This window comes from Rattus norvegicus, chromosome 13 (genome assembly GCF_036323735.1).
Source record: "Rattus norvegicus strain BN/NHsdMcwi chromosome 13, GRCr8, whole genome shotgun sequence".
Taxonomy (NCBI): domain Eukaryota; kingdom Metazoa; phylum Chordata; class Mammalia; order Rodentia; family Muridae; genus Rattus; species Rattus norvegicus.
Genome location: NC_086031.1, coordinates 97,039,792 through 97,059,756, shown reverse-complemented (window position 1 = coordinate 97,059,756; position 19,965 = coordinate 97,039,792). Strand labels below are relative to the sequence as shown.

Sequence of the window (19,965 nt, the reverse complement as noted above, 5' to 3'; positions counted from 1 at the left end):
GCTTCAAAAACAAAAGCAAAAGCTTCCGCCCAGCCATTGCAACCAACGCTTAAGGGAGAAGTGCGTTCTGTAGCCCAGCAGCAAACGATGCTTAATCAAGGCAATGTTCCAATAACGCCGTCGACCAACAGGCCTGACGACAGAGGCTGAGCGTCCTCCTTTACTCTGTTCATTCGCTCACAGGGGTAGGAACCAAAGTGCCTTTCTTTTAGTTTCTGGGCTAGGCTCCTGCCTTGACATTTGTGTTCTGCCTGTGTCTAGAAATTCAATTCACACAAGGCCAATCTCATATCACCTCTCCTTCACAGGAAAGTGTGTGGCTCCCAGGAACGTGTCCCTGGTTAGACGCAGCTGAGTGATTTTGCCACAGCAGAGGCCCAGTTGGTGGCCAGTACCCTGACCTCACAGGTCTGCAATGCTGTGCCAACAAGACACCTCTCAGTCTTCTGCCGGCCACAGAATTTCCTGGTGCATTCACCAGGCTTCGGTCCTGAAAGCTGGCTTGGCCCTTGGATGACGGCTCAGGAAAAAACAGCGGCACAGCAAGTGGCAGATTTGGGTACCGAGATAAATCTACTCCCTGTAACCTTAGGTATGCAGACCCTGGTTCACACTGAGCTTCCCTGAAACAAGCAGTTTGTACTGGAATGGTGTGTGTGTGTGTGTGTGTGTGTGTGTGTGTGTGTGTGTGTGCGCGCGCGCGCGCACCCATGCAAAGAGCATGTTGGGAGAGGACTCTGTAGGACTGTCCAAGAAGACTTTTGCCTACTCTGTTGTCCATCGTATCACATGACTTCTGCAGAGCATTGCTCAACTAATGGGCACCAGAAAGTCAAGGGAACTGGCTGCTTCAAAATCTGCTTCTTATCAGAGACACTGTGGTACATGTTTGTGCTCCCAGCACTTTTGGGGTAGAGTTCAAGGCTATCCTTGGCTGCATGGCAAACTCTAGGCTAACCTGAGATACAGGAGACCCTTTCTTTTGCTCTCAGGCAGAGCCTGCGGGTAGGAGAAAGGACTGGGAGAACAGTGGAGGGTAACAGTGATGGGCCCCTGAGGACAGATCTGGTCCATGTGTCACAGAAATCTTCACAGAATGCCAGGGAACCCTTTATTTCCTCAAGACTCAGTTTCTCTGCCTGCCAAATGGTACCTCAACTGTGAGAGTCCTATGAGCTCCGTCAATCCCAACTCAGACCCAGACACTTGCAGAAACAATGCACTCCCACACCTGAGTCGAATGGGGCCTTTGGGACTCAATAAAGGGTCGGGCACCGCCCTGATGAGGAAAAGCAAGCGACAGGGCAGGGAGATGCTTACACTGTAAACGTAGAAATGTAGATCATCGGCCAGAACAGCAAACTTAGAAAGTCAGTCATTTGGTTGAACAGGGGTGTGAGACAATGGGGCTTTAGTGTTTGTGTCCCTTCCCAGTGTTTCTCTATGTTTTTAAAGACAAGGGATCAGGCGGCCTAGGCTAGCCCTCATACTGGCTAGGTAGCTGGGTTTTGAGTAACTGGTACTTGAGGTTTTTGTCTTTTGTTTTAATCTTCCTGCTTCTACTTCGTAAGTGCTGGGATTGTGGGATTGTGGCACTATGCCTGGTTTATGTGGTACAGGATCAAACCCAGGTTTTGTGTGGGCAAGCAGTCCACCCACCGTATTCTCTTTCCTTAATCCTCCACTCTTTCCCCATGATGCTCTCTGAAGCCTTCTCCTCTCTGCGTGGACATATGAGAAAGTAAAGTCTGACCTATGAGAAAGTGTCCGAGACGTCCACATCCAGATGGACTTTCAGGAGGAGAACCCCCACAGAGCAGAGTATTCTCACTCCTGTCTCACCATACCCTCATGTGCCCCAGAAACACTCCCCGCTCCGCTGAACCCTGGGTGATAGAGATGCTGCCTCACTGCCCTTGGGGCTGGCCCAGGGCAAGACTGTTTCCCCATCACTTCTGTCTTGCTGGTTTTCAGTACAGCTGAAACACTCCCTGAGGACTCCCATACGTTAGGACTCCCTTCAGTTCTGTTAGTCCTAAGCTGTGTGACCTTGAGGAAGTGACTGAGCTCTCTGAGTCTCCGTCTCCCACACAGAAAATGAGAACAAAATTCTCATCTCATAGGGTAGCTGTTGTGAGTCTAAAATAAATCATCATTATCTCCGCTACAAAAGCCTTCTGGCAAGGGCGGCAAACTAATTCGACAGCTCTTAAGATCCACCCAGCGTACACGTGAAGCACTCAGCCAGGGTTATTTGCAAAGCGAGGTTTAAAAACAAACAAATAAACAAAACCCTCCACGGTAAGGATTTTCTGTTTGTTTATTTGTTTTTTATCACCTTCCCTATGGGTTGTACAGAATAAAGGACGAAGGGGATAACTCAGCAGTAGAGAGCATATCTAACATGCTCGAGGCCCTGGGTTCAATCCCCAGGACCAACAAAGAAAGAAAGAACAAACGAACAACACCAAAGATATAAGCAATGATGTTTTCTACCATAGAGGCACAGCAGCCACTTCTGCACACAAACTTCCCAAGGCCTATGGTATCACCGCTAAGTTCAGATAAACATATCATGACGGCCTAGTGTCAGCCGAGCTGGCAGTTGGTTTGTGTAAGCTTTCCCAAACATTGCTTACCATTCGACACCAGAATGGGGTCTGGACCCTCGCTTGGAGAGTTGGGGTCTGGTTTCCGGTGGGAGTGCTGTGTCCCCACACCGTGTCTGCACTTTATGTTGTGCCTTCCCCCTTGCGTCTCGGCACCCAAGAAGGACCCCAACCAAGGAGACTGGCTCACTGCATGGAATTACCCCACAGAGCAAGGAGCTAGAGAGAAGCTTACTTTAAAGATGCTAAACTGCTTTGGCTTTGCCCCAAGAAGACGTAATAAGAGAAGGCCGTCATGACTGGGCAATATTTGGGGCCCTTGCTCTCCTTTTCTTGGTCAACTCATGTTTCTGAATTCAGGGCGTCTCGGGTCATAGGCTTTGGCAGGAGATACAGACATGAACCAGATACACTTCTAGTTGAGAATTTCACAGAGGGTGCAGCTCACCCGGGCACACAAGTGGGAATACTGAATTTATTAGTGGGTACTTTAAGGGCAAGAGATCATTCTTCCTCATCCTTCGCAATTTCCGTACAAGAAAGCATAATAAAAACAGTGTCACATTAAACCGGTCTAAGTGTTTCCTAACGCAGGGCTGTGGGGATGGTTCAGTGGGTCAGAACACGCACTGGTCTTGCAGAGGACCCGAGTCCAGTGCCCAGCACCCATATTGGCAGGTTGGCCTGTAACTCCAGCTCCAGGGGATCCGGCACCCCTGGCCTCCACAGGTGCCAGCATTCATATGTGCATACTCACCTGCAGACACACATGCACACGCGTGATTTTTTTTCTAAAGTTTCATTAAGGAAAGTACACATTATTAAGTCACAATGATCCTTTGCATCGTATCCTAAAACCTTTCTCCCCCGAACAACTCAATAACAAAGAGAAATGGAAGTTAATGAGCTCGGTGAGACAGAGCAGGCCTGCCTGTGCCTCCTGGAAGTTAGGAATTTGAGGCAATTTCTGATCTGGGCCTATTCCAACTTCAGCCTCACTCACCCTGTGAGGCTCACACTCAAGCCAATTAATTAAACAATGCAGTTTCATAATTCTAAACATTGTCTGCAGAGTAAAAATAAAACAAAACAAAGCAAAAAAAAAAGAAAAAAGAAAGAAAGAAAAAAGCATGTGCAATTGTTTGAGCCTGCAGATTTAGGCTGGCACCCAGGAGGCAAGGAGTAATACATTCAGGGGTCACTGCTAGAGAGCCCCATCAACCATGTTGGTCAACCTGTCACGGCGTCTTCTCAAACAAGTCACAACAAACACTGGGCTAAAAGGTGGTAGCTGGTTAGAGCCCAAGTTACATCCCACCTCTGCACAAAACATATTTACTGCACTCTTCGCTGAGTAACCCAGGAGTGGGTGCTGAACTGGCAGTCCGACAGGAAACTGGCCTCTGGGATCTGAGTGCTCTCTTGAACCAGACAGAATGGTATAGATTGGATGGTAACTGACAGAGAAAGAGAACTTTTCAAACTGATTTCATAAGACCAACCAGCCCTAGGACTCCCCTCCAGAGAAACCACAGTCTTCATCTCCACATGGCTGACTTCCACAGAGAGGCGGGCCCTTTACCTTCTTGTATGCAGAGAGGTTTGTCACTTGGGATCCAGCCTAGGGTCCCATTGAGGCGTTTCACACACAGTCTCTTTGAGGAGCCCTTCAGCTTGAAACCGTCTTGGCAGTGAAATCGGGCTACTGAGCTTTCAAAGAAGACACCTCCGCTGGGGGTCCTGAAGCCATTCTCTGGGACGCCTGGGTCAGCACACACGTTGAGGTCATCGAACCCTACATTGACAGAGAGAGAGAGAGAGAGAGAGAGAGAGAGAGACAGAGAGAGAGAGAGAGAGAGAGAGAGAGAGAGAGAGAGAGAGAGAGAGAGACTTGAGTACTTCAGCCAGGATTGGTATTCCTACCCCTTCAGCCACTCCAACCTTATAGACTAAACTGACCTAAATGTGTCAGCTTACAACCCATTGACTAGGAGGGCCCAAGAATGAGGAAGTTGTGGCTTCTGTCTGCCAAGGGTCCAAACGTGTCCCCAAAGGAAAGGCCTGGAAAAGTCTAAGCCCTACACAGACATCTACTGTAAACTTCTCTAAACTTAGAAAAGCTGACACACAGATCCCCACTGAGCAGGTTTCAGGAACCAGTACGCTTGGCTCCATGGAGACACGGGTTGGTGTGCCCAGTTTTTATTCCCAGTACAGCCTGCTGGTACCAGCTCTGCTCTCAGATTCGGAACCCAGTACTCACACAACACTGGGGCTTCTGCTGCTGTCTGCTGCTGAAACTGTGAGGTACACCTACTCCTCTTTAACAGCCTGGATTGCTAAAGGTCCTCAGCTGTCAGCGACACCCCTCACCCCTCACACACATGCTTGTGTGAGAATCACACTCCCTCCCCCGCTGGTGTTCAGGGTCACGGAGCTAAAAGCGCGTCTCAGCATGAGAGGCACGGTGGCAGCATGTCCAAAACTCGCTGTGAGAGCTCCCTCTGTGCAGAGGTGATGAGGTGGAGGGAGGAAACAGTTAAAAAGGAAGACTGCAGGGGGACAGTGTCTGCACTTCTACTTCTTAAGTATGAGAGATCTGATAATGCTTCAAAGCAACAAGAGATGGCCCAGGACAGCGGTCACATGATCTCTTCAAGTTTGTACATTTAGGGAACGTTCCTTAGATCATCAGGTGCTTCCCTAAAGGGTGTCATGGTTTCCTTCAGTCTGGCAGACTGCACATTCTCATGACAGGTCCCTCGAAAAGGTCGTCTTCTTGGATGTCAGATGGCGCCAGCCACTCTCTAATTGTATCAGAATGGGGTACATATGTGTCGGTGAGGGCCATAGCAGGGAAGGAAGAACGTACTATCCCAGAGGTAGGGAAGTCTCTGGAAGGCCTCCAGTTAAGTCCTTGTGAGGGTAGACACACCAATCAGAAAGGAAGGTAGACATCATGGGTACAGGTCAAGAGTACCCATGGATGAAGACAGAGATCCTGGGATCACTTCCCAGACATCATGAGGGACATGGTGAGATTTGTCTGCTGGTGTTTAGAGAGGACAGAATAGCAGCAGCATACAGTTCTCTGGAGGGCCAGTGAGAATAGAACAGGGGAGGTAGCTACCCTTTAGAGAGGGCCAAGGCAAAGTTTTTACTATTGTATTAAAATGCCAAGATAAGCCCAGACTTAGTGTCCCAAGCCTGTGACCCCAGCACTCTAGAGCTTAAGTGGGGGTTACTATAAGTTTGAGGCCAGCCTGAGTTACGTGGGGGATTCCAGGTTAAGTTGGTATACACAGTAAGAGTTGCCCTTGCTAAAATTTGGTTTTAAGTAGCAGAGATCTAAGAATCTTCATACAACAAGGGAAACGATGGAGAACAGAAAGCTGTGCCGGGGATGGTTGAGGGGCTCTTCAGTAAGTGCCTGCTACCTAGATGCAGGCAGGGAGGACACCTAAACCCAGGGGTGCAGAGGGGTACTTTCCGTGAAACAGAAGGGAAAGCTTGCCATACCTTTGAATGAAGACATGTTTCCCATAGTGCAAGCCTCCTCAGAATATACACAGGAAGCCTCTCTTCCCATCAAGTTAGCCTGGGCTCACCCCTCAAGGATTTCCTCTCTGACCAGGACTGCTGGCCTAAGTATGTGTATCCTTGTTTTGTCTCTGAAAGCCTAAGTAGATTTAATTGTCCTCATGTCCTCAGCACCCAGCATTGTGTGCTGTGTGCAGTAACCATTCCCACAAATGCCATTAGTGAAAGATGACTGGCTGGATGGGTGTGTAAATGGATGGTTAGATGGGGAGGGACAAATGGATGGATGGATGGATGGACAGATAGATGAATACATAAATAAGAAGGTGGATAGATAGGTCAGTAAATGGATGAGTAGGTAGATGTAAGAATGGATGGACAGATGGATGGATGGATAGATGGATGGATGGATGGATGGATGGATGGATGGATGGATGGATGGATGGATAGGTGGGTGGATGTATGTATGGGTGGGTGAATTGATGGGTGGATGGATGAATGCATGGACAAATGGATGGATGGGTGGATAGATGGATGAGTGGATGGATGGATGGATAGATAGATGGATGGATGGATGGATGGATGGATGGATGGATGGATACATGAATTAGCAGGTGGATAGATAGGTCAGTAAATGGATGAGTAGGTGAATGGATGGACGGATGGATGGATAGATGGATGGATGGATGGATGGACAGATTGATACATGAATTAGCAGGTGGATAGATAGGTCAGTAAACGGATGAGTAGGTGGATGGATGGATGGATGGATGGATGGATGGATGGATGGATGGATGGATGAATGGATGGATGGGTAAAGGGTGTGGTTATATGAGCAAATGGTAGAACTGCATGCCAACTGCTCTGTTAGACTCGTCAGACAGTCATCCCTCCCAACCAAGCAGTGCCACGAGTGGCCGGAAGCTCTTGAGTGTCACAGAAAGGGAGGCATGAAATGCTTTTCTGAAGCGTACTCTCCCTCTCCTGTGGACTATGATCCTTGACCTTTTCTTTCATTTTTTTCCCTTGTATTTTTTTTTTTTTAGAAGCAGGGTCTCACCATGTAGCTCTGGCTGGCCTGAACTTGCTCTGTAGACCAGGTTGACCTCAAGCTCACAGGGCTTTGCCTGTGTCTGCCTCCTGAGTGCTGGGATTAAAGGGGTGCAACCATCATGCCCAGCTCCTTTGTTTCCTACAATCCCAATGTCCTAACCCTCTTCACAGACAGGGCAGGTCTATGCTGTGCCTCGCCTGGGGCATTTGTGCTCCCCTAACACATGGTTTCCAGCCAGTCACCCCTGCTACCAAACAGCACTGCCGACTCTGGAGTACCTCCAGCTGGCCACACCCTGTCCTTGGCCACAAAGCTGTTCTCTTTCAGAGAGGGAGAGAAGATTCAAGGGAGGGCTGAAGACCCATCAGAAAAAAAAAATGACGTAATCCATCAGGAAAATCACTGTGCTAATAAAAAAATGATGAGAGTTCATGAGGATTACAATGGGGGAGCGCAGGAAGTTCCTCATGAGCTGGTTCTTTATGCATCCCCTGTCCTTGAAGCACGGCCCCACCAGCTCTCTGCTCCCACTGAATCACAGTTAAGCACAGCCCTATTCCTGAGCCTGGTGCAAGCGCTGAAGATCCAGTCACTGGCACAGAAGAGATGAGCAGAAAAGAGGCAGCAGAAGGTAGGATGGTGCAAGGAGAAGATATTCTTTATTTGGACAACTAATCCCATTGAGCAAGATAGTAATTTTCTAGGCCTGCTAGATCTTGGAGTGTTTTGTTTCAAATTATCCCTCGGTGGATCAATTCCCAGCCCAGGCCATTTTTCTACAGAGCCCTCTCTTCGGGTCCTTCCGTAATGATGGTGATCAGCCCCATCTGATAACAGACCCACTAAGGAGTGGGCTGATGTAGGTATTTGGAGGTGTGGAGAATAACTCCTGTGCAGGTCCACTCAAATCATCTCTCAAGAATCTGCTTTCTTAAAACCCCAACAGACTTCCCTCCCATCCTTCAAATTCTGCGTATGCTTTAGCACTGAGCAGTCACGGCCTGGAGGGCAGAGTGAGCTCCCAGAATGATTTCTGACATGTTTGCTCTTGGGAGGAGATGAAGGAGGGGGAGGGAGGAGTGCTTGGGTTCAAACGATTCTCAGCAGCAGCCTCTCCTGGCCTACTACAGTCACTCAAGAGTACAGTGTGTGTGTGTAAGACACACTTGGGTGTGACCTAGACCGGGATGTAGGCACCCAGACATTAGTCCTATTGTATAGGGATTGGTGTGCCCTTTCCTCTGGGAGGGATCAGCCTGAGACTCTGGAGGAGGCCAAGCAGAATGGCTTGCCCTCTCAGTGTAGGGTGGCCTTGCTCAGTGTTACAGGCCTAAACAGAGCAGAATGAGGGATAGGAAGGTGTTTGTTCTCTCTAGCTGCTAGTCTTTAAGCTGGAGCATCTGTCCTCTACTTTTGGACCAGGACTTAGGTCAGGACTTACACCACTGATGCTCCAAGGTCTCTAGGAGACACAGATGATGGATGTGTGGGTGGAAGGAGGGTTCAGGGGGAGAATTGGTGGGTGGGTGAATGGACGTACACATTGATGTTTTCTATCAGTTCCCTTTTCCAGCAGAACCCAGACGTGTACAGGCTTCTATGTGCTGAGGCACTTCCAACATGTGAACTACAGGGATGCTGACCATGCCTGCTTTCAGGGGCCACTTCTCTCAAGATCTTTGAGTTCAGATATACAGTTGATTCGCTGCATGGGGTTGGTGCCTGAACCCTGGAGTCTGGACAGCCCAGTGGGACAGCCCTATCCTGCAGTCCCTCTGATGCCTACAGGACTGGCTGCTCTGAGCCTGCACCTCTTGGGTATCAGCATCGTCATCTCTGGTGCTGATGAGCCCAGATCAAGTCAAAGACTTGGTTATAATTTGGTCTCTGGATCCAATGGATGCGAGGGTTCCTTAGTTTCCTTTTCTCTGAACATAAATCCATGTGAATAATGGGAACTGGGCGCACCCTTATCTTCTTACACAAAGAAATGCATCAGACTCTCCATGATGATGGGGTCTTGACACTTCTGGCTTGGTTACTTCTGAGACTACAGAAACCCAGCCGACATTTCTACTGTGAACAACATAAGAAGTCTTTGAAAAGGATCATAAAAACGAAAGAGGTGTGAAAAGCAATCTTTTGGGCTATTATAGCTGAAAAGTCATATTCTAGAAAGGAAGAGTGTATCAAATGTAGCCAAATCCATTTAGAGCCAGGGCTGGGTTTCCATTTCTTTGTAAACTGCTCTATGGGTCTATAGGGGAAGAAACAGGATATAGACGTGAAAATTGATTTTGTATGCATTTCTTGAGTGAGAGGATATTGGGTAAACGAGAGGGAGACTTCCCTGCAAACGTTAAACAGATAACTGAGAGTCCCAAGTTTTGCTCACCAGGAGCTCTTACTGAAGACTCAGTTAACCTTCAAATCACCTTCATAGGTCACTGGCCCGACTCTATGGTTAAGAGGTGTGAGGCTAAAGCACTGGTGCAGTGGCTAAGAGTGGGGCTCAAACCCAGGCTTCAGACTAGTCCAGCACTGCTGACATGAACGGAGCTGTCTCCGCTCGGCTTTTTCTCACCAACTTTCAGCTTATGACAGATCTTTGCGACGATCTCAACTCTTACATGATCATGGATCTCGTATATTAAAACAGGGCTGAGCAAATAGCAATGCTGGGCTATTTGACGACTATGAACCACATCATGCGGTCCTCGTGGTTTCCACAAAGCTTACCCTTTATCACACCATCTCAATGGGAGGAGCAAGGGATGGGAGGAGCTTGTCACCTAAGACATCTTAGGATCCAGAAAAGGAGCTATCAAACATCTCCTGGCCATAGCAGGGCTCCAGAGTCTACTTCTGATGAGGATATCTTTGGGGAGAACTGAGCCCAATCCTGGATAATGGCTTCACGAGATGGAGGAAGTCCCATTGACTGAACTGCATCCTACCTTCAAGAATCAAGAAGCAAAGAGCAAAGAGAAATATGTGGTAGGTTTGCAGGGGGTCCCTGAAACCCGCACTCTTCCCTCCACATCTCCCCGGAGGTGAACACTTGTCTTTTCTCCAGTACCAAATCCCTTTTAGTCAGCAGCAACACATGGGCAAAGCTACTTACAGACAATCAGAACAGTAAACTGTCTCTCTGCTTCAAGAAAAAAACTGCACCAGGATGGATACCCTGTGTCCCACAGAGAAGAATCTTCAGAAGGCCTTTTGGTGTTTAAAGCTCTGCCAGTTTATTCATGCACTAAAATGAATCACGCCCTCCCAGGACCTGTGCATGAGGGCAGCACACCCCTCCCCTTACACCAGCCTCAGTTTCCCCTACCTCAACACTCCCACACCCTCAGAACAACCTGGACCTAATTTTCTAAATGAACTCATGTAGTGACAGACATTCTGTCTTATCCATACATCAATATCCAGACACCACTTGAGCTGGTATGTGTCTATACCATGGGTTCCACAGTGAAAGAAGACAGAGAGGTGACATCAAAGAGATGACATGGAGTTACAGCTACCGAGCACGTGAGGCCCAGTCTCTTGTGCAAATATTTAAAACCCAAATGCACCCAGACACGGGAGGTGCTAACACAGGCTCACCTGGCATGCTCAATTTCTAGCTACCTTGCAACGTCTCGAAGCTATCCCTGCTCTGCCCTCCCCAGCAGCCCTTAAGAGTTCCTGGCTTCACTTGAAGGTGTGAGTCTACACCACACAGTGTTGGAGGTTTCTCCTGAATCAGTCTCTAGAGAGACTGCCTACCATCGGGAAGTCAGTCTGTCCTGAGCCAAGGCCAGGTTCTAACATCCAGGTGATGGCCTTTGCTAGTAACGGGTTTGCTTGAACCCGGAATCCATTCTGAAGAGAAGGAGCTGGGGTCAAACCAGTTTACCTGCAGAGACCTGAGGAGACCTCGGCAAGAAGGGGAGAAGTCTCCAGGAGCAGCTCCCGACAGACAGGGCGGGAGACAGAGGCACACAGAATGACAAGGACAATGACTGGGAAGACGTGACTTGTTTTATAAAGAGTCTTTGAGACACATTTACATGATAACGTTATTAGGTGCTTCTTGGCCTCCTGTGTTCTGGGACAAACAATTTCCACGTTTGGCAAACTTTCATCTTTGGTTTTAAAAAGAAAAAGGAAGAAGAGAGGAAAGCATTTTAATAAGAGAGATAAGGAAGGGACAATTATCTTCTGTTTATATGACTTATTCTGTCAACAAACAGTGCGTTTGGAGGAGAAGCTGGTGCAGGACCCACACCCACTCCTACAGGAGAGGTCACCCCCTTTCCTTTTTCTGTTTTTGTCTTGTTTGTTTTTCTTCTTGTTCTTTTTGGGGGTGGGGACAGACAGGATACACACACACACACACACACACACACACACACACACACACACACACACACACACGTTGTTAATCCTTACTAGGCAAGCGTTCTTTCCCTAAGATGTATCCCCGGGCCATTTTGAATTTTTATTTGAGATGAGATCTCGCTGAGTCACTTATGTTGGCCTGAAACTCAGTTTGCCCCCAAGGGCAGGGCTTAAATATGAGATCCTCCTGCCTCACCCTCCCTGAGACAAAAGCAAAACAGACAAGGAGAGGCCAGAGTCCCTGCTGTGTGGGAGGGAAGACGGCTCTGTGGGGTGTTTTGTGGCACCTATGCCAGCATGCTCGCCTGCACTCTGTGCTGCTCTCAGAGACCATGACCAGAAAGATTAGATGGAGCACGGCATTCAATGCCATAGCCAAAGTGGGGTAATGGCAGTGCATTTACTTGACGTGATGTAGTTTGTGTGTAAGGGTAAAGGGTGTGGAGTGAGAGTAGATGCTGGTTTTCTGTGCTGCAAGCTTGGGTAAGCCTCTTTACCTCTAGGTGTCATTAGCTTCTGCTGTATAAGGAAGTGTTGTCAGAAAGGTCTCTACTTCCTCGTGACTGTGAACTCTTGGTGAGATGTAAATACCCATAGAGCAACGCGTGGCAGACGGCAGGGTCACAATGTATGCAAGCTGCCATATTGTTAATATTCCACAAGTTTCTAAAGAGAACAACGCACGGCTTCATACAGAGGGGATGGCTTCTCTTCCTGGCCACCTTCCTTGCCACCTCACGATATTCAAGCTCGTATCTGACCCCTGTGAACATGACTGAGCCTACAGAGTCCTTCCCTTGGCCAAAGTGAGAAGCTATGGAAATGTTCGTGGTGACACACAGACCTCTGGGGATTGAACTCAGGGTTCTTTCAGAGCACAGTGTGGGCAGGGGACACCAGGGCCAGTGGCATTCAGGGCCAGAGAGTTGTGACACTTTTTTTTTTCAGAGACAGTAGCTAGGGTACCCTGGAAGATGGTCAATGGTCTCTCTTGGGTTGAGCAGTCAACCTCTACAACAGCTCTTGATTTGGGTGCAAGACACCAATGAAGCAAACAGAATCCTAAACCAAGCTGAGACTATAAATGCCAAGACCCTGGGATGTACTCAGAAAGTGCTTGGAGCGAGCAGAAGGAAAGAGGGGCTTGGGACAGTTTCCACTGGGGGCTAACACAGTGACCAATCCCCAGCAGCAAAGAAAGCTAAGCTTCATTAAAGGAGACAGAAGGTTCCTACACCCAGTTCTCTGCATGTGAACCTGGTTCGGTCATCCCCTCATAACTCAGCCTGGGTTCAGTTACACACTTAGAGAGTCAGGAAGAAGGGACAGCAAGTGCTGCCATTTATTGGCCTAAACAGATTTTTCCCCCCTTTTCTGAAAAACCAGTAGCCCTTGGGAAATACTGCAAGGGAACAGGAGAAAACGTGGCTAGTTGCTGCAGTCATATTTCTGCCACCCGGGAAAGCGTGATTCGGTTATTTATTTTAGTGGGCTCTCACTAATAACACACCACTTAAATCTCGTTCTCCAAAGGTATCAGTGAGAGTTGGGACAAAAGATTCATCTGCATGGCTCAAAAGCTCGACATCTGGAATGCATTCTCCAAACACTACACGCCATACCCTACACGTGAGCATGTGTGCAGAATATCTGGATACTAATCAAGTTAGGTAACACCTCCCCAGAAAACAGTGGGGGAGGTTTTAATGTTTCAAGAAATATCCAGAGATGAATACAGTCTGCTGTGTCTGAGCAAGTGTAAACATCGCAAAAATAAGTCTTAATGGCATAATTTAGACTTGATTAAAATGGATAAAGACCACAGATGTGGATGTCAGAGCCATCCCCATTTGATGCCAGAACTGATACTTTCCCCTTCTTGATTTAATTCGCTTTGATTACCCAATTATTCCTACGGCCTTTCACTCGGTTTTGGTTCCAATAAAACCGATCACAAAGCGAACTCATAACACGATTTTCGCTGCAGTCTCCTGACACTGCTCCATGAGAGCTCGGCTGGCAACAAAGCAGTCATTCCAGACCCTGCAATTCCAGCCCAGAACAGCAGCATACATCACACCCATCCACAAGGCTAGCCCTAACCAGCGGCCAGCAGGAGAGACGGGAGTTTTCCTGTCTGCAGGAGGCAGCAGGATCCCTTTGTATTTGATATAAATTGTGGTATCGGATGTTTGGACACCTGAATGAGGTGTGATAGGGTTTTAGAGAATGGGTTGCTAAGGGAAAAGATGTATCTTTTTTTGTTTTTATTTTTTTCTAAATAAATGATTAAGAGAATAATATGGGTTGCTTGTCTAGCCTGCCCTTGATCTTGGATACATAACTTGGAAATTCCTAGTTGCAATGTTGTATTGAAAATGGTTTCTTGGGTCCTCTTCCTCCTCCTTTGAGACAAGGTTTCATGTGGTCCAGATTGGCAGAGGACGCCCTTGAGCTTCTGTCCCTCTTGTCTCTTTGTCCCAAGCGTTAGGATGATAGATGTGCTCTACTAAATCTGCCTCAAGAGGTTCTGGGCATCACATCCAAGGTCTCCTGCATGCTAATCAAATCTACCATCCACTGGAGGCACAGCTTTCTAGACTCTTCTTGATAAGAACATGTTACAATCTCCCAGAATATAAGTCCTTAGACCATCAGCTGTCCGCCTGTGGGCTACAACCCCTTTGGAGGTCAAGCTACCTTCCACAGGGGTCACCTGAGATCATCAGAAAACGCAGATGTTCATATTAGGATCATAAAAGTTGAAGGTCACTACAACACGAGAGAGCTGTATTAGAGGGTCAAGACCAACACAGCCTGGAAGACAATTCCTGGGGAGGGGGCGGGGAGGGGGCGGGGCTAGACGGTAATCTCAGGATGCCTGTGGCTATCTTCTGTGGTTTGTAAAATCAAGACTTTCCTTCCTTTTTGCAAGCAACAGCCTTCAGACAATACTAGAACACGTTTCCCACACGTACACAGGCTCGCAGTTTACAGAGCATTTTACACACACAGTCTCGTCTCATCCCACGGCATCCCCAAGAGATCACTCCAACAGTTTGATAGCATTAGCTCTCGCAGTCGCTGCAGAAAACCCAACTGTTAACAGCAACAACTTTTCAAGCAGTCTTTTAGCAGAACTGTGCTCCGGCCCCCCTCAATAGCTCCTTCGCTAAGTGCGGTCTAAGCCAGTGTGTGAGCGTTCCAATCTCTTACTCTCTCAACTGCCCTGGGGACTTGTGACTCTGTGTGTGTGTGTGTGTGTGTGTGTGTGTGTATGAGTGTGTGAGAGTGTGTGTGTGTGAGTGTGTGTGTGTGAGTGTATGTGTGAGTGTGTATGTGTGTGTGTGTTGGGAAGTTGGCTGTGGAAAAGCTGCTCATCTCAAGGCAAGGAGAAATGAAGTAAGATGTGGTGGCGACTCAGAGCTTACCGTCCCCTCAACAGCACATACCAGCGATGTAACGGTATCCTAGCAGGTCCCACTGTTTTCAGGGTCACCCCAATACTCCCAGGAGCCGGACACTGGACTCAGGTGCTCTTGAGAGACCATCAACACCCAAACTGCAGCAGCTCGTGAAATGAAAGATGGACAAGAGAGCACCTAGTACAGCGTGTGTCTCGGCACCGGGCCACCCACTGACGGTGAACCCCCAACTCGCAGTGACTAATAATGAGAAGAGGGGTCTGTTTGTGCTGCTGTTGAACTTCCTTTTCTTTCAAACTTTTACGTGTACGGGTATTCTGCCTGCGTGTGCACCTTCGGGCTCTGTGCGTGCCTGGGGTCTGAAGTGGAGTTACAGACAGCTGTGAGAGACCACGTGGCTGCTGGGAATTGAACCCAGGTCCATCAGAAGAGCAACGAGTGCTCTTAAATGCTGAGCCATCTCGCCCCTTCCCTTTTCTTTTCTTTCTTTCTTTTTTTTTTCTTTTTTTCGGAGCTGGGGACCGAACCCAGGGCCTTGCGCTTTCTAGGCAAGCGCTCTACCACTGAGCTAAATCCCCAACCCCCCCTTCCCTTCCCTTTTCTTTCAGGATAGTTAGGTCAGAGGAAATTCTCCCACCACCCACACATATTTATCACCAGAACTTGCCGTGAACTCCCCATTACCACCATCCCCTGTGACTCAGTGGTTCTGGGTTAAAGCCAACAGTCATTGGGACGCTGTTCCTTACTCAGCTGCTGGGATTTATGGCAGCAAATGTGTTATTGGAACATTGAGGGACAATTTATTTAAATGATATACTCCAAGTAACAGATTTTATCACCTACCTCCTTTTTAGGCTATTTAAGTCTTTATTAAAAAAAAGTTCTGAAAACTGCATAATAGGTAAATAAATATAAAAAGAAGCTGTGAAGGAAGACATCTTAGAACTCATCTGAAGAACTCTGTTAAATAAGACAAACAGACAAGACATACAGATGACCGTGTAAGCTCATACAGCCGAGGAGAAAGGACTATGAACAGGGGACATCCGCAGGCCTTCACGCTGCAGGGGCAGCAGAACAAGCCTCCGTGAGAAAATGCGATGCTCTGCCCACCACTGATGTGGGTGTTGTCACCTGAAGGCACCTTTAGCCACTGCCAAATTCCTCTCCAGGAAGACAGCAGCCATATAATAGAAAGAGTATCATGGGAATACGGGGAAAATATAAGGACTTCTGATCAGGACAGCTGGAAAGAGTCATTCAAAGTGGCACGTTGAGGTTGTGGCTCATTTTTAGCTGTTAAAAAAAAACCCAACGGAGACTATTATTCTCTTAGTATATAAAAGGAATTGTGTGTCTTCCTCTTGTGACAAATTATGCCCAAGCACCCACAGGATAAAATGTTCAAAATGAAACAAAGGAAAACGAAACAGACTTGGACGCAGCCAATCAGCAAGGTTTCAAGGCAGAAACCCAGATAAAGGGAGCACACAGGCCATCCCCAACCACTATGAAGATGCCTGCACCACACCTATAGACCCCGACCCTCTCCTTGTTCCCACTGTACCTTGTGCTGAGCAGTCTGTCTGGCAGATGCTAGGAGATTTTGTCAGTAGAGGAAAGCTGGGTGAGGAGAGCAGCAAGTGGCCAGCAGAGTGTGAGTTGGTGAGATCTGAACCATGGGGTTTGTGCGGAGTCAACTTAGGGGCCACAGCATGGGCTCGAAGCATGCTCAGAACTGGACAAGGGGCATAAGAATAGCAACATAAGGGTTTCCCGAGACTTCCCAGAAGAGCACAGCACAACTTGCTGGCTGGATGATGCGTGATAGAGAGGGATACAGTGATGTCAGGATTCTCGGTCTCTGCTGAAGCTTCATTCTAGATATACATGCTTGCTGTTAATAGGGAGAAACAATCTAGACTCTAGAATGCTTAGGGTCTGGATGGAGGGCATCCTGTGGGTCAAGAAGTAGTCAGGTAAGGGACTAGTCCTCTGGGACAAGTCTGCCATACCCAGTACAGAGCTGGCTAGCCTTATTCTGTCTTTGCACACATGGGTGACTTGGACTCTTGCATATGACCCGTGCGGCTCATGGAGTGTCACATGAACTGCCTGAGAGCTCTGCCGTGGGTGGCTCCTGGGACGGTTCTGGGGAGCGTCCAGGTCTAACAATTGTCTGCCCCTTGTGACCCTCAGATGACCAACTGGAAGTCATTCTCAATGGCTGCCCCTTTGATCTTCACGGAGTCCTGTGGCTTGCAAGGCTATGCCACTCCTTAGGGTAGACAGCTCCGGGAAGTGCTTTTAACCACGGCAGGCCAGTGACCACAGGAGCAGTGTTGGGAGCTCGTGCTGCACTTCTTACTCAAGGACAGCTGGGGTATGGGACTGAGCCGCAGCCCAGCGTGGACTCCCGTCTACTCTTCTTAAAACTGGAAATCCTTGGATAAAATCTCCTACCATCTTGGTTCCCAAACATGTAGGCCTGACAGCAGCTCCCCGGGAGCACCTGTACAAGAGGCACCAAGCTGATCATAATAACAGCTAATGAGCAGTTCACGAGACACCGTGTTCTGAGACCACTAATTGTGTTTTGGAAGAACTTCTAATCACTAAATGTTAACGGCTACTGGGCAATTTCTTGTGTATGTATTACCTACCCTCAAGCCATACATAGCAGGATTTTTAAATTTTACATTTGTTCATTTTATATAAATACTTTATATTTACGTATTCATTTAATTTTGCACACATACATACGCACATGAGCGTGCATGCATGAGCCACTGCATGCAAGTGGAGGTCAGAGGTCAATGTGTAAGAGTCAGTTCTTTCCTTACAGCACGTGGGTCCTGAGGATTGACCTCAGAGAGCCAGCCGGCCTTGGTAGAAAGCCTTTACCAACGCAGCCATCTTGTTGGCCTAGGGTCTTTGTTTTAAATACGGAAAGAAGATACACTTATGAGAAAAAGTAAAGGCGGGCTGGCAACTCTTCTATTGTTTGATACTGCCTTGAGTTATTCACACTGTCTACAACGAACAGTTATAACTACAGCAAACACTGTTTTTCTGTGAACTCCAGAGCACGAGACAATCAAATTGGGGTTGGGAGGGGGAGGGGAAATATGGGAGTCAACAAACACACAACAGTCTGCAGGACCCCAAACCTGACGAAGCAGCCGGATCCTCCAGAACTGTACAGCAGAGGCCCAGCGCCACTCTGGAGGACATTAAATTCCACAGAGGCGCCAGAAAAACAGCATAATGTCCCTTTAGTTGCTCCCCTAAATCATCTTCCTGCCTCAGAGCAGCGTTGTCTGTGAGCCGCCCAGGATCCTGAAGGGCTGCAGCTACGGGAGAGGGTCTGTGACATTCAGAATATGGCTGGGTGCTTTATGGCCCTCCTCCCCACAAGGGTCGGCAGCACGCTGGGAATAATAGTACTGGGTGGGGACCAGGAGGCTGGAGAGGAAACGGCACAGATGGATTCGAGGAAAGAGCAGCCGTCTGGTGGGGGCCGATAATGGACCATTGCACACGATCTGAAGCCACTTAATTTCCTAAGCACTGTGTTATAAACACGCTGTCAGTGGAGTTTGCTGAGGATGGAGATAAATCAGGAACGGGGAGATGAAACCCCTTGAGTTCCCCCCAAACAAATGGCCTCTGCTGGGGTCTTAGCTGAAATACTACCTGGAGTTCTGATAAAGGGAGGCGGTGCTAATGTGACGTCAGAGGCTCTTCTGGGTAGCCTGGGCTGCTGTGAAGCAGCTTCTCTTCAGATACATAAGTAAGTAAGTAAGTAAATGCCACTCAAGGGCACTGAAGCACCAGTCCTCTTTACTTTCAGATTTCGCTCCAGATTCGTGGTTGAAATGGTGCGCTTCAGCCTTGGCGGAGGAACAGAGTGTCTGCAAGAAGTCATCTACCAGAATAAATTAAGGTTAACACAAAGGGGGGGGACTGCAAATAGATTCTTGTTTGCTCAGAAATATAGTCAACATTTTTTTCTGTTATGTTTTTCTTGCAAAATAGTAAAAAAAAAAAAGAGAAAAAAATCCCCAAACCTCTGACACAGAACCTGACTGACACAGAACCTGATTAAGCCCTGTTCTCTCTGGTGTCAAGACGCAGGCTCTGTTATCACTACAGGCCAGAAAACAAGACGGAAAGGTGTGCAGGAAGGTCAAAGGTGAAAATAAGACCCGCAAAGGGTTTCTGTCCCGGTCATCCTCCTGCGGGAGGCTACGGAACGCCACGCCCCAGCATTTGGCGGAATGCTAATTTCCTGGGAGCTCCATCCGTTCCCCAATTTCATCTCTGACATTAGTCCTGGCTCCTCCACCTTTGCAGAATTATTAATTAGCACCCAGCAGGATGATCAGTGGCCGCGCCCTCTATTTGCACGACCAATGGTTCCGTTCGTGAATGGTTGCTCCAAGTATTTTAAGCCAGTCATTCTGGGAGAACATACGATTTTGGTTAAAATGAAGGACCTCTGGACCCCACCGGCCCCTGCATCTACATCTTGAGCTGCTGTGCAAACGAGATGGCTGTAATCTCAAAGTTCGATAGGAAGAAAATGAAGCAGCTGCTGTTTAATTTTTTATGGGGCCCACAATTTGTCTCATTAGCTGGCAAATAGGATAGACTAGGAACTGAACGCGGCCCAAACCTCCATTCTGCAGGGCACATAAAACAGTGCTGTATTAAATCACTCAGCAGGGCTCTCTGCAGGATAGGGTTTGACTGGCTGCAGCTGGGGAATGAACACCTAGCTTCCAATCCCAGTTTCTAGGCTGGTCCCATCCCCTCAGAGACACATCGACTTCAGCTAATTATAGACATTTCCCGAGACTTGTTATCTAATCTGCAACAGCCAGAGACTTGGAATCACCACTCCATGGAGGTTGGAAGCATGACAAGGACCCTGAGGTGCTTA

General features: G+C 48.1%; 1 protein-coding gene across 4 annotated transcripts in view; it reads right to left on the bottom strand.

Annotated features, from left to right (window-relative positions):
* Window positions 1-19,965, bottom strand: part of Susd4 (sushi domain containing 4) — a 126,553-nt gene that overhangs the window by 49,663 nt on the left and 56,925 nt on the right. For all 4 annotated transcript variants that reach the window (XM_063272171.1, XM_039090566.2, XM_063272172.1 and 1 more), the window contains exon 3: window positions 4,192-4,404. In XM_063272171.1, the coding sequence (XP_063128241.1) occupies window positions 4,192-4,404 (213 nt within the window). The remainder of the gene's footprint in view (window positions 1-4,191; window positions 4,405-19,965) is intronic.